The sequence below is a fragment of the Myotis nattereri genome (genome assembly GCF_964212035.1).
Source record: "Myotis nattereri genome assembly, chromosome: 18".
Taxonomy (NCBI): domain Eukaryota; kingdom Metazoa; phylum Chordata; class Mammalia; order Chiroptera; family Vespertilionidae; genus Myotis; species Myotis nattereri.
This window is the reverse complement of record NC_138093.1, coordinates 33,278,200-33,290,405: the sequence shown is the minus strand read 5'-3', so window position 1 is coordinate 33,290,405 and position 12,206 is coordinate 33,278,200. Positions and strand designations below refer to the sequence as shown.

The 12,206-nt window shown below is 43.2% G+C and overlaps 1 protein-coding gene across 1 annotated transcript; it reads left to right on the top strand.

Moving 5' to 3' along the window:
• Positions 1 to 283: 283 nt before the first annotated feature.
• Positions 284 to 7,456, top strand: IL20 (interleukin 20). Its single transcript, XM_081111900.1, has 6 exons — positions 284 to 325; positions 4,031 to 4,218; positions 4,495 to 4,557; positions 4,674 to 4,826; positions 5,517 to 5,591; positions 6,764 to 7,456. Exons 2-6 carry the CDS (start codon positions 4,060 to 4,062, stop codon positions 6,839 to 6,841), a joined length of 528 nt encoding a protein of 175 aa, XP_080968026.1. The 5' UTR covers positions 284 to 325; positions 4,031 to 4,059; the 3' UTR covers positions 6,842 to 7,456.
• The last annotated feature ends 4,750 nt before the right edge of the window (positions 7,457 to 12,206 follow it).

The window sequence follows — 12,206 nt, the reverse complement described above, 5'->3', positions numbered from 1 at the left end:
ACAGTTCTGTAATTCAGTCACCTTTTTTTGCCCTAATTATCTTTAGAAAGAAACCAGAAAAAAAAGAGCATATCTTTTATCCAATAATTACAACCAGTAACCTCATAAGAAGTGCTTTTTGGAAGTGTTGAGGTAATCCAGCCAACAATTAAACTGTCTTCGGATGGGAGGAAGTGCCATGCATCAGAGAATTTCCAAGGGAGTTTCACTTCTCACCTATGGGAGCTCACTTCCTTCCTGTGACACATCTATAAATAATTGGAAGCCTCTTAGCTTTGAAACAGACTCCTAGGAGATCAGCAGCAACAGCCGGTTCTGAGTTCAGGTAAGAGAACTTGCCCTCTATCAACACCATTTAACCAGCCCAGTTCTGCCAGTCATCTACCTCGATGTGTACAAGGTCACATCTAAAGGAGCCCTTTCCATTAGGACAAAATATACCCTGGAGGGTGGGAATTTCCATGTTTATCTTTGGTCTTCAGTACCTAGCACAATATTCAAGACAGTAGGTGCTCAATAAGTACTGGTTGAATTGTTTAATTTATCATATATTTACTATACACTTACTATGTTCAGGGCAAACTAACATCATTCTTTATTTAAAACGAATTAACCACTCATTATAGGCAGGTGTATAAATTAGGCTTTATTTTATTTAAATGTAAATACAAGTTTCTGGGGTATGTTTAATTGTCATCATTTTGGGGCTGAGAAAACAAAACTCAGAGAGGTGAATGGACTTGCCTAAGGCCCAATAGATGTAGGGTGACTCACTGATCCGGTTTACCTGTGACTTTTCCAGTTTTAAAACTGAAGTCCTGTGTTTTGGCAACTTTCTCGGTTCTGGGCAAACTGGAACAACCTACACTGATGGGAACTTGTAGGGAGGGAAATGAACCCAGTTCTCTTGTCTCTAAACCCAGAGTTCTTTCAGATTTTGGGGGGTTCAGTTTGTTTATTTCTTTTTCCTACATTTGGCAATATCTCAGGTGGACATGGATATAAAATATACCTGGCATATTGCCTGGTACATAGGAAAAATTCAGTAAGTGGTAATGATGATCAGTGTGTGCCAGCATATGGGAGCCTAAGGCAAGAGGAAAGATGTACACCCCATTACATATGTTTTTATGTGTTTTATGTATGTTATTTTCCCAAAACATTAAAGTAGTTGAAAAATATTGAAAAATTTAAAAGTAGCTATATTACAACTCACAACATTATTGTAAATTTAAATATTTATTTATGCCCCGTACATAATTTATTATAATTTTACTTTCTTGGTGAAGACTCATCACCTGTATTTTCATCATATATGTACTTCTGGGGAAAAATTAATCACTAAAGATACATAAAAACATATAGTGTAGCCTGGCTGGTGCGGTTCAGTGGTTGAGCATCAACCTATGAACCAGTAGGCCATGGTTTGATTCCCGGTCAGGGCACATGCCCGGGTTGCAGGCCCAATCCCCAATAGGGGATGTGCAGGAGGCAGCTGATCAATGATTCTCTCACATCATTGATGTTTCTATATCTCTCTCTCTCCCTCTCCCTTCCTCTCTGAAATAAATAAAAATGTATTTTAAAAAGCATATAGTATATATTAAGTAAATAGGAGTACTCATCTTCCCTTCTGTCTTGAGTTCCAATAGGGCTCAGCTTGGCACTGTCAAATTCTGTCTTTATTTAAAATAGTGATATTTTATTTATCATGGATTTTTCATTAATTTTGATGTTAATATAAATTAAGTATATTTATAAAATTTAATTTATAAATATAATATTAAATATAATGATTAAAAGATTACAAGTATTATCCTATATAATAAAAGCATAATATGCAAATCGACCAAATGGCTAAACAGTGGAACGACCATCTGGACGACCATCCGGGACCATGCTATGACACCCAGTGGCGCCAGCCAAAGCAGGATCGATTCGATTGGTCAGGGGCCCAGCCATCGCCCCATGATAGCCCCACAGGGTGTGGCAGGTGGGCGGGGCCTCCCTCTGTGAAGGAAGCCCAGGTTCCAGGTACAGGAGGGAAGCCGGTGCTGGCATCCAGAGGAAGGAAGGCCTACTCTTGCACGAATTTCATGCATTGGGCCTCTAGTTATTTATATAATATTAGGAGCCCAGCGTGCAATTTGAAATCGCACTGCCCACCCTCCCGTCCGGCCCTGCCTCCCTCTCTGGCCCTTGAGGCAGCTGTGGCTGCTGCTGATCAGGCCCTCCCCCAGCACAGGTGTGCGGAGGCCCCTGCCGCCCCACCCCTGATGCTGCACGTGCAACCTCCTGTCCAGTCGAACCGTTTCGAAGTCCCGGTTAATTGGCATTTTCTCTATTTTTTATATATATGCAAGCAATACTAATTTTCCACTTACATCAGAGACAAAGTTTCCTGTTTAAATAAATTTTGGGGTAAAATCAAGAAATGCGGAAAATATTAACTATTAGAGAGCTGGTACACAACATTTGTTTACTGAGGGGGAGGTGTCCCTCAGCCCAGCTTGCGCCCTCTCGTATTCCAGGACCCCTCAGGGGATGTCCACCTGCCGGCGTAGGCCGGCTCCTCGCCATGAGCTGGGCTTCTGGCTGAGCAGTGCTCCACCCTGTGGGAGTGCACTGACCCCCAGGGAGCAGCTCCTGTGTTGAGCATCTGCTCCCTGGTGGTCAGTGCGTGTGATAGTGACTGGTCATTCCACTGTTCGGTTGATTTGCATATTAGGGTTTTATTATATAGGATTAAATGTAACGATTAAAAGATTATTTAAATCTCAATTTATTATTATTGATATTTCTGAGACTTTTGGTGCTCCCTAAAATTTTGTGCCTGAAGTAAGTGCTTCTTCACTCTAATCCAGCCGTGGGCAAACTACGGCCCGCGGGCCGGATCCGGCCCATTTGAAATGAATAAAACTAAAAAAAAAAAAAAAAAAGACCGTACCCTTTTATGTAATGATGTTTACTTTGAATTTATATTAGTTCACACAAACACTCCATCCATGCTTTTGTTCCGGCCCTCCGGTCCAGTTTAAGAACCCATTGTGGCCCTCGAGTCAAAAAGTTTGCCCACCCCTGCTCTAATCCCAGATATTATTATTTCTTCGTAAAACTCAGCAAACACTATTAAGGGCCACTCCAGAGCAAGGCTCACCCCAAGAGGAAATCAGTTTTCTCCTGCCTTTTTCCTCTGTGTTCGAGATCCTACTTGATCTTCACCAGGAGTTAAAGGGCCAGGAAAGAGTGTGCTCTTGGATTCATCCCAGTTGTGCCTGACTAAAGTCTTCCTGCAGAGGGCGCTGAGGAGTCAACAGCTCAGGAGGGTGGAGAAGTGTTAGGTGGACTTGGGATGATTGCCTATCAGATCTCGCCTTTCCCTGGCAGTAGAATTATTATGAAGTCATTGACTTTCTATTTGCCTTCGGGGCTGAAATAAATCTGCTATCCTCAAATAACCGATCTGATCTCAGACAAATGCCAATCAGAACTCAGCTTCTCTGCCCTGAGGTGGCCATAAAATTGAGACAATTTTCTCCAAGTGTTTTTGGTGGCTCAGCAACAGCTTCTGGGAGTTCTGGTTTTCCCTAGTTTTCCCTGCGGGTCTAGGGTGAGCTACACTGGCATCCTGGAAGCGAAGATGATTTACGTCAAGGCACCCAAACAAGTTTTGACATTTTCCCTGAGATGTCATCCTCTGTCTACTCACTACAAGTGCCTGCTGCTCCAGGCCTTACCTGCTGGGCAATGACGATGGGGCTGGGATGGGGACAGAATAAAAGAGCTGGGACCTGTAGCACCAATTCACACTCAGACCTTGAACGAGCACCTGAAAGCTACTCTTTGAGGAGGCTCAGCAGTTTTCCTTAGTAAGTTAGATGAATGCATCCGACTGTCAGAAGTCAGATAAAGCTATGAGGTTTCACCCCCAAGAGACATCTGGGGGAGGCCGGTCCCTGGTGACTAGATTGGCTTCTGGAAGCATGAGATGGGAAATCAGTAAGTCATGCTCTTTCCTTTGAATTCCTAGCTCCTGTGGTTTCCAGATTCTGGCACAAGATGAAAAGTTCTTGTCTCCCCCTCTGCCTTCTCTTGGCTGTGTTTTCTCTCTTCTGGACGCCTTCTGCTGGGCTGAAGACACTGCATTTGGGAAGCTGTGTGATCGCCACAAACCTTCAAGGAATGCAAACTGAATTTTCTGAGATAAGGGACAGGATGGTATGTGAGGGAGGCACCCTCCCAATTTGTGACTGCTTCTCCCCTTCTCTACTTGTCTTTCTCTGTCCCCCAATAGTGTGACCATAAAAAGAGACAGGTTGGGGACTCCTTACCAGGAGGATGCATTCCCAGGAAATATCTGTAGTTCATAATTTAAAAGTGTTTTGGAAAGGGACACTGTCCAAGGGTCATGGCAAGGAGGGGATAAGAGGTCTCTATGTCTAAGACCCTGACAGCCATCACTGACCTGTCATTTTCTTGTCTTTTTCTGTTTAGCAAGCCAAAGATGAAATCATGGACCTCAGAATCTTGAAAACTGAGTCCTTGCAAGACACAAAGGTATGTGTTTGGCCCATAGAAGTTCTGGGAGGAAATGTGAGCCAGGGGCCTCTCTATTACTCTGAGTCTTGTCCTTGGCCACCTTCTCCCCACCAACATACTAGTCTTCTTTATAGCCTGCAGATCAGTGCTGCCTCCTTCGCCTTTATCTGAGACTCTACCTGGGCACGGTATTCAAAAACTATCAGCCCCTTGACCAACAGACCCTCCGGAAGCTCAGCAGTCTCGCCAACTCTTTTCTTACTATCAAGAAGGACCTTCGGTTCTGTGTGAGTAAGGGTCTTGGGTAAAGGATTAATCTTAGTACACAGCTTCAATGACTTAGCAACCAAGCTCTTTTTTTACTCCCATTAGTAGATGGAAAAACTGAGTTCAAAAGTTCTAATAGTCTGTGTTGAGCCGTGTGATTAGGTAATAAGAACTCAGTTTTATTGACTTTTGGGTATAGGTTCCATCTAAAAAGTCTAAAGAACTATAAAATGCTAACTATTGGATGTTAATGACAATTATCTTTTATCCACGAAATTAAGGTGAGGTATCTGATGGTGTGTGTTCTAGTACATCCGGGGTCCAGGCAGCCAGTCATGAGGCCATTGGACTCAATATCAAGATAGGGCCTCAGTAGGATCTAGGAATCCAATTCTTTCTTTCCATGGGGACTCTCTGGGAGGGGAGCAGACTAGAGCTGAGTAGGGGGTACAGGCCAGATGACACTGTGATCACAAATTCCTTCAGTGTTACCTGTTTCTAAAAGAAGCAATGAGCTCTGTATTTGAGCCTAAAGAGCTGGTTTTCTGATCTACTGATAACTAGGTTAATGATCTCAAATGATGAGGTTTGATAAGACTTGTCTATGAGAAAGGAGTACCTATAGAAAGAGTAGAATTCCCACTTATTTCATGTTAATGGCAGATAATCAAATACTTATAAAACCTATCATTCTTTGGCATTCTTTTCAGCATGCCCGTATGACATGCCCTTGTGGGGAGGAAGCGATGGAGAAATTCAACCAGATTCTGAGTCGCTTCAAAGAGGTATATGCAATTTTGGCCTTGGTTGGGATGAGTGTGTTTTCAGAACTGAGATCATAAATGAGTGGGATGGGTATTCACACTGGGAGAAATTCTGTAGCCCTCAGGGTAATAGCTCTCTGAAGTCATGTGGTCTGTCCCTCTGCTCTACCCCAGGGACACCCAGGCAGGCTTAGAAGGGTGCTTTCTCTGAAAAATGCTTTAAGAATTAAAAGGGAATGGCCATCAAGTCACTTCAGAGACATGTGATCTTCCAGGTGCACGAAGGAGAGTCTATAGTCTTCCAAACATGCATGCACTCACACATGCCCTCAAAAACAGTCACTCACAATTTCACCGGTGCCCACCCCATGCTGTTTTTCACCTCATGCCTTTGCACATCTGCTACCTCTCTGAGTTAAATGCTGTTGTCCTGTGTGGACTCCATCATTTATTCACCATGCTACATTTAAAAAATATATATTTTTATTGATTCCAGAGAGGAAGGGAGAGGGGGAGAGCGATAGAAACATCAATGATGAGAGAGAATCATTGATCAGCTGCCTCTGGCATGCCTCACACTGGGGATTGAGCCCGCAACCCAGGCATGTGCTCTGACCGGGAATTGAACAGTGACCTCTTGGGTCATAGGTCAACGCTCAACCACTAAGCCAAGCCGGCCAGGCATCACACTACATTTTAACTGCCTGCTTCTACCTGTCTCCTTCACTAGACTGTAAAGGCCCTGTGGGTAGAGGATGTACAATTCATCTCTGGATCCCGAGCCAGCCCAGTGCTTAGCACAATACATATTTGTTCAATTGAAGTATGCAGAGTAAGCAACCCCTGTGTGCATGAGCGCACGCGCACACACCCACACCCACCCACACACACACCTTTAAAAAAACACAGCCTAATTACTTTGATCTCTGTGATGCAAGAGGCTTGGGCTATAGTCCTAATTCTGCTACCCCTCCGGCCTTAGTTTCCCTATTTGAGACCAGGGTGATGGACTCAATAATTTTCCTTCCTCTTGTGAGATCTTCAAGTTCCATAACTTCTTCAAGCTCTTCCATCTTGGAAAGAATGCTCTGCTTGTGATCCCCAACAGAACTGCCAATGAAAAAAGAGGATCAATCTTGGGGCGCATGTTGTCTCCTTTTGATTGGCTCATTACACAACTGTATGTCTTTCAGCTTAAACTTCAGGAGGCGGTGGTGAAAGCTTTGGGAGAGCTAGACATTCTCCTGCAATGGATGGAGGAGATGAGATAGGAGCAAAGTGATGATATCACTGACAGTATTTCTGGCCGAGTCCCGTCCTGAAAACTGTGGAGACAGGACCCCAAACCACCATCTCTTTGCTTCATCATTTAGTGCTGGTCACTGTGTATAATACTTATTTAATATTTATTTCCTTATTGTAGTTGTTTTCCTTTCTTAATCTACATCATGGGTTTATGATTTGGGTGATATCTTTTGTACTGTTGGATGTATTTATTCGTTAATTTATTTATTTATTTCTGCTATTTAATCTATTTATTTTTGTACTTGTGCATGTCTTTAAAAATTCGTAGATAATATTTATGACTAGGGCACATTATATACTTTCAAACCGTGAACAAACTATAACTTCTAGACGAGTGGCTGGGGTGGGTAGTCACTTTTATTAAATTAAGGACATATTTACTGACTGCCACAATGGTTTGGTCAATGGAAACAATGGTTACTAAGTGGGAGCTGTGGAAGAAGTTCCAATGAAAAATGACAGACGTGCCTCACAATTACTGACCACCCCACCCAACTCCTCAACCCCATACTTGTGTATCTTCCAGCTGTGGCATCCTGTATGGTAAAAATTGTATTCTACGAATAAAGTTTTCTTTGCCTAATATTTGGTTGGTGTTGAAAAATGCTTCAGGAACAGAAACAATGACGGGGATGAGCTTGAATCTCATATTGCCGAGGGACTGCTTGCTCCTTTGGGGAAGAAGAACGAAAGTGGGGACCCAGGCCTTCTTTCTGCTATGGGATACCTTCCCAGCTCTGATCTCTCAGTTCACTCACATCTCTGATCTCATGATTGTACCCTCCACATAAAGTGACTGTGACTGGAGGAGGGGCTTTACCCATCCTTACTTTCACCTTATTGGCTTGAGCAATGTCCTCTCTGTACTTCGGTTTTCTTCCTCATCTCAGGTTCCCATACGCTTGAGTTAGAGATCTTGATTACACCACAAATTACAATGGGCAGAAGTTTCTATTGTAGGTTAAGAGCACACACATGCGGAAGATAGTGACTGAGCCTTGCCCAGGAAAGTGCATGAACCCTCTTTTGAGGCCGTTTCTTTTTGGATTCTGTCCCCCGCAGGATCTAGGTTATTCCTGGATCAAGTATTTGTTGTCATGACCAACTAGTAAATCAGTGTTATTCAGGTTGAACTTCCCTGGGCTGTAAGGAGCCGGAATCCTGGCCTGGGCTGCTTGCATCCTTTCTCCCCACCTTGCTCTGAAAGGAACCTGAAGCTTAGCAGTTCAGTGTTTCCAATTTCAGAAACAGCGGACTGAGGCTGATGCCCTGGCTTCTAGAGAGAGCTCAGCTAACTGCCTCTGGTTTCTGCTCCAAGCCCTCAGCCTGAGACCTGGTTTGTTTAAATTACTAGTTTTCTTCTTCTTTTCTTCTCATTATACAAGTAGCAACTACCTAATACAGAAAATTTGAAAAATACAGAGAAATATAAAGATAAATTAGAATCATCCATTAGTCTACTGCGCATAGGTAACTACTCAAACATTTTGGTGTCTTTTCTTTAAAAAAATGTCTTTATTGACTATCTAGGAAGGAGGAGGGAGAAAGAAATAGAAACATCAATGATGAGAGAGAATCATCCATCAGCTGCCTCCTGCACACCCCTACTGTGGATCGGGCCAGCAACCCGGGCATATACCCTGACTGGGAATCGAACCATGACCTCCTGGTTCATAGGTCAATGCTCTACCACTGAGCCACCGAGTCTGGGCAAGAGAAAGTCTTTTATGCCCCTCTGAAAACAAGGCATCTTCTGCTTTCATACTTCCCATTGTAATCACCCATTTTCTGTGAGATTTTTCCTATCACCCTTCTTCGATCAGATTTTCTAGTCACATGTCTCTTGGTTTTCTCTGACAAGTCTGACGAAAACTTAGCTTCAACTCTCAAGAAAGAGTGGAGAAGTCAACTTCACTGAAGTCAGTGTTAAAATTAGAAACACCACTTCTAAAAGACATTGGATGGCAATGAGGAGGCGGTTTTACCTGCCAATGGGGTGAGTCTTCCAGATGGGCGTGTCTGAGGTTGGCTCACAGAGGTGAGGACAAAGCTCCTTTATTCGTTTTCCTGGGCCTTGCCAACAGGAGGCAGCGGAACAAATGGTGAGAGAATGACGCCGCTATTTCACTGGAAGTTGGGAGGAGAAAAGGTGACACTGGCTGTTCAGCCCAGTTGTCAAGAGCACAGTGAGTCAGGCCTTAACTGGAAGAGGCGGGGCTCGGAGGCCAACAGGCAGGAAGCTGTGGATTACAACGGGGAGCGCTAACCCCTTTCAGAGGGCATTGCTTCACTACATGTTAGAAACGAGGGGAGGAACGTTCGGATCACTTTACAGTAACTCGGGTTCAGAGAGGGAAAGTGACTTGCCAAAGGTTACATAGTGAGTGACGGCAGAGTTGGCACTGAAACTCAGGTTCCTATATCTCCAGGACATGAAACCTCAAGTCAGTGTAAGAAGAAACACAAGTCATCCTGGTTGGAAACGAAGAAGTAAAACGACCTGTATTCATAGAAGACATGCTCATCGAGGTGGGATCATCTGATGGAATTTACAAAAAGCTACTAGAGCCCTAACCGGTTTGGCTCAGTGGATAGAGCGTCGGCCTGTGGAATGAAGGGTCCCAGGTTCGATTCCAGTCAAGGGCATGTACCTTGGTTGCAGGCACATCCCCAGTAGGGGGTGTACAGGAGGCAGCCGATTGGTGTTTCTCTCATCTATGTTTCTAACTCTCTCCTCTCCCTTCCTCTCTGTAAAAAATCAATAAAATATATATTTTTAAAAAAGCTACTAGAACTATTAAGGAAGCTCCATTTGGTAGCAGAATATAAGCTCGAGGTACACAGATCAATTGTAATTCCATTTACCACAAACTGGACATTTTTTAAAAAAAGACTATAATAGCATCAAAGAGTTTACATACTTGGGCATAAATTAGGGACAAAAGATGTGAAAGGTATCTCCACACCAGAAACTGTAAACCATTGTTGGGAGCAATGAAAGATGATGGAATAATGAAGAGTTTTACTGCCAGATTCTTGGGTTGGAAGTCTCAGTATTATCAAGATGTGAATTCCCTCTGAATTGATCTATAAATTCCAAGCAATCACAATTAAAACTTCAGCAACCTTATTAAGGTAGAAATGGACAAATTCACTTTAAAACTCATTTTAACATGCAACAGACCTAAAATAGCCAAAATAACTTCGACAAAGAACCAAATTGGAGGATTAATATTTGATTTTAAGATTTATATAAGACTATGGCCATCAAGAAAGTGTGGTATTGGTGTAAAAATAGACAGATCAATCAATGGGACATAACAGGAAGCCCAGAAAAAGACCCACACATGGATGAGCAATTGGTTTTTGACAAAGGTGCAAAGGTGATTCAGTGGAGCTAGAATAATCTTTTCAAGAAATGGTGCTAAAATAATTAGATAGCATGGGAGGCAAAAATGAATGAATCCCCACCTTATTTCATGTGTAAAAATTAACTCAAAATGGATCACGAATCTAAATGTACAATCTATACTATAAAACTTCTCAAAGAAGCCCTGAGCAAATTCATTTGTGACTTTGAGTTAGCCAAATATTTTTGAGATATGACAGCAAAAGCAGAGGCCACAGAAGAAACAAATCGATTATTTGAACTTCATTAAAGGGAAACTCTTCTTCTCTTCAAAAGACGGCCATCGTCTGGGTGTAAGTATTTGCAAATCCTGTTTATGATAAGGAACTAGAGTCCAGAAAATATAGCGAATACTCAAAACTCAGTTATGTTCCACCTCCTATCAAAGTGAGTTAGAGTGGCTTCTAAAGATCCATGCAGTACAAAAGAGGTAAGGAAAGTAGGGGAAACCCTTGGAACACAGACAATACCATGAAGTTGAACTAAGATTGTTCCACAAAGGACAGATGATAAGGTTCTGAATCGTAAGTTGTTAGAAGGATCAGTATTTGGCTCTGAGCTTTTCAGAGTCTGGAACAAAGAAGAAAACTACGGAATCCACTGAGCACATCATCTAGGTTGTCTCACTCAGTCTTTACAGACCTGCCTGGTAGGTCTGTCTCTCCTTCCAATGGCAGAGTCCAGTGATTTTTCCGCAGCTGTTGGGGACCTGGTGAATGCGCAGAAGGATTTTTCCTCTTTACTCATTTGCATGAAGGATGCTTTTTTATTTCATTTGATTGATTTCAGAGAGGAAGGGAGAGGGAGAGAGAGCTAGAAACATCAATGATGTGAGAGAATCATTGATAGGCTGCTTTCTGCACACACCCTACTGGGGATGGAGCCTGCAACCTGAGCATGTGCCCTGACTGGGAATCAAACCGTGACCTTCTGTTCACAGGTCGATGCTCAACTGTTGAGTCACACGGACTGGGCTGAAGGAGGATTTGAAATGAAACTTCTCATTGAGAAGAAATCAAGAAAAGTTGGGGAAAAATCAGAAAATATGAAAAAAAAAACCCACCCCACACCTGTTTGAAGATATTAGAGATAACAAGACAGGCATAATTACAGGGCCGAGATATGGGAGCCGAAATCCAGAGAAGTGAGCCCAGCGTTGGGGACAGCTTTTCCCTGAGGGAAGTTATCTAAATTTAGAAAAGTTGATAAAAGGTTGGGAGATTGAGAAGATGTGCAGAACTTTCCACAGATTTACAGGATCCGGGCAATAAAAATCAGTGTTCAGAGCCTGCTGAAGGGGGCCCTACTAACCTCTCAGACAAGCTTCCGGTTGAAATCCCAAAGTGCTATCCCCTGGCAGTCATGGTCATCCCTGAATATACCAGCCCCAGTTGTGGGCTCGGTCCCCAATAGGGGGCATGCTGGAGGCAGACGATTAATGATTCTCATCATTGATGTTTCTCTCTCTCCCCCTCTCCCCTCCTCTCTGAAATCAATAAAAATATATTTAAAAAATTGTGGAAGTGCTTTGTAAAATACTACACAATGGTCTGGCTTTTGGACTAGAGCTGAGAGCTTCCCCTTAGCCCCCAACCCTCATGACATGTGGATTCTGGTCTCATGTTACCGGAAACTGCCCCAAACCAATCACTATGGAGGCACATGGACATCCTGGGACCAAGAATTGCTCTGAGCGTAAACTGGGAAAGCTGTTTCACTGAACTCTGTAATCCTTTGGGCCCAAACACCCTATAAAAGGAGAATGTGACTTCGTAACATCTTTTGGCTGCAGCAAGTTGGCACCAAGACCTGGTGAGGGGCGTCCCATTCTCACCATCATTGGGCAGCTGTTGGAGCTTGCAGCAGCTGGCTCGCCAGCCCTGATGGCGAAGGTCAGTTCACGGACACACCTATGGAGACAC

What these genes read in the sequence shown, in the direction of transcription:
- IL20 (XM_081111900.1), top strand. Translation starts at nt 4,060, where the DNA reads ATGAAAAGTTCTTGTCTCCCCCTCTGCCTTCTCTTGGCTGTGTTTTCT. An exon ending in AGTCCTTGCAAGACACAAAG is followed by an intron (nt 4,558 to 4,673) that starts GTATGTGTTTGG and finishes TCTTCTTTATAG; the next exon opens with CCTGCAGATCAGTGCTGCCT. An exon ending in AGAAGGACCTTCGGTTCTGT is followed by an intron (nt 4,827 to 5,516) that starts GTGAGTAAGGGT and finishes CATTCTTTTCAG; the next exon opens with CATGCCCGTATGACATGCCC.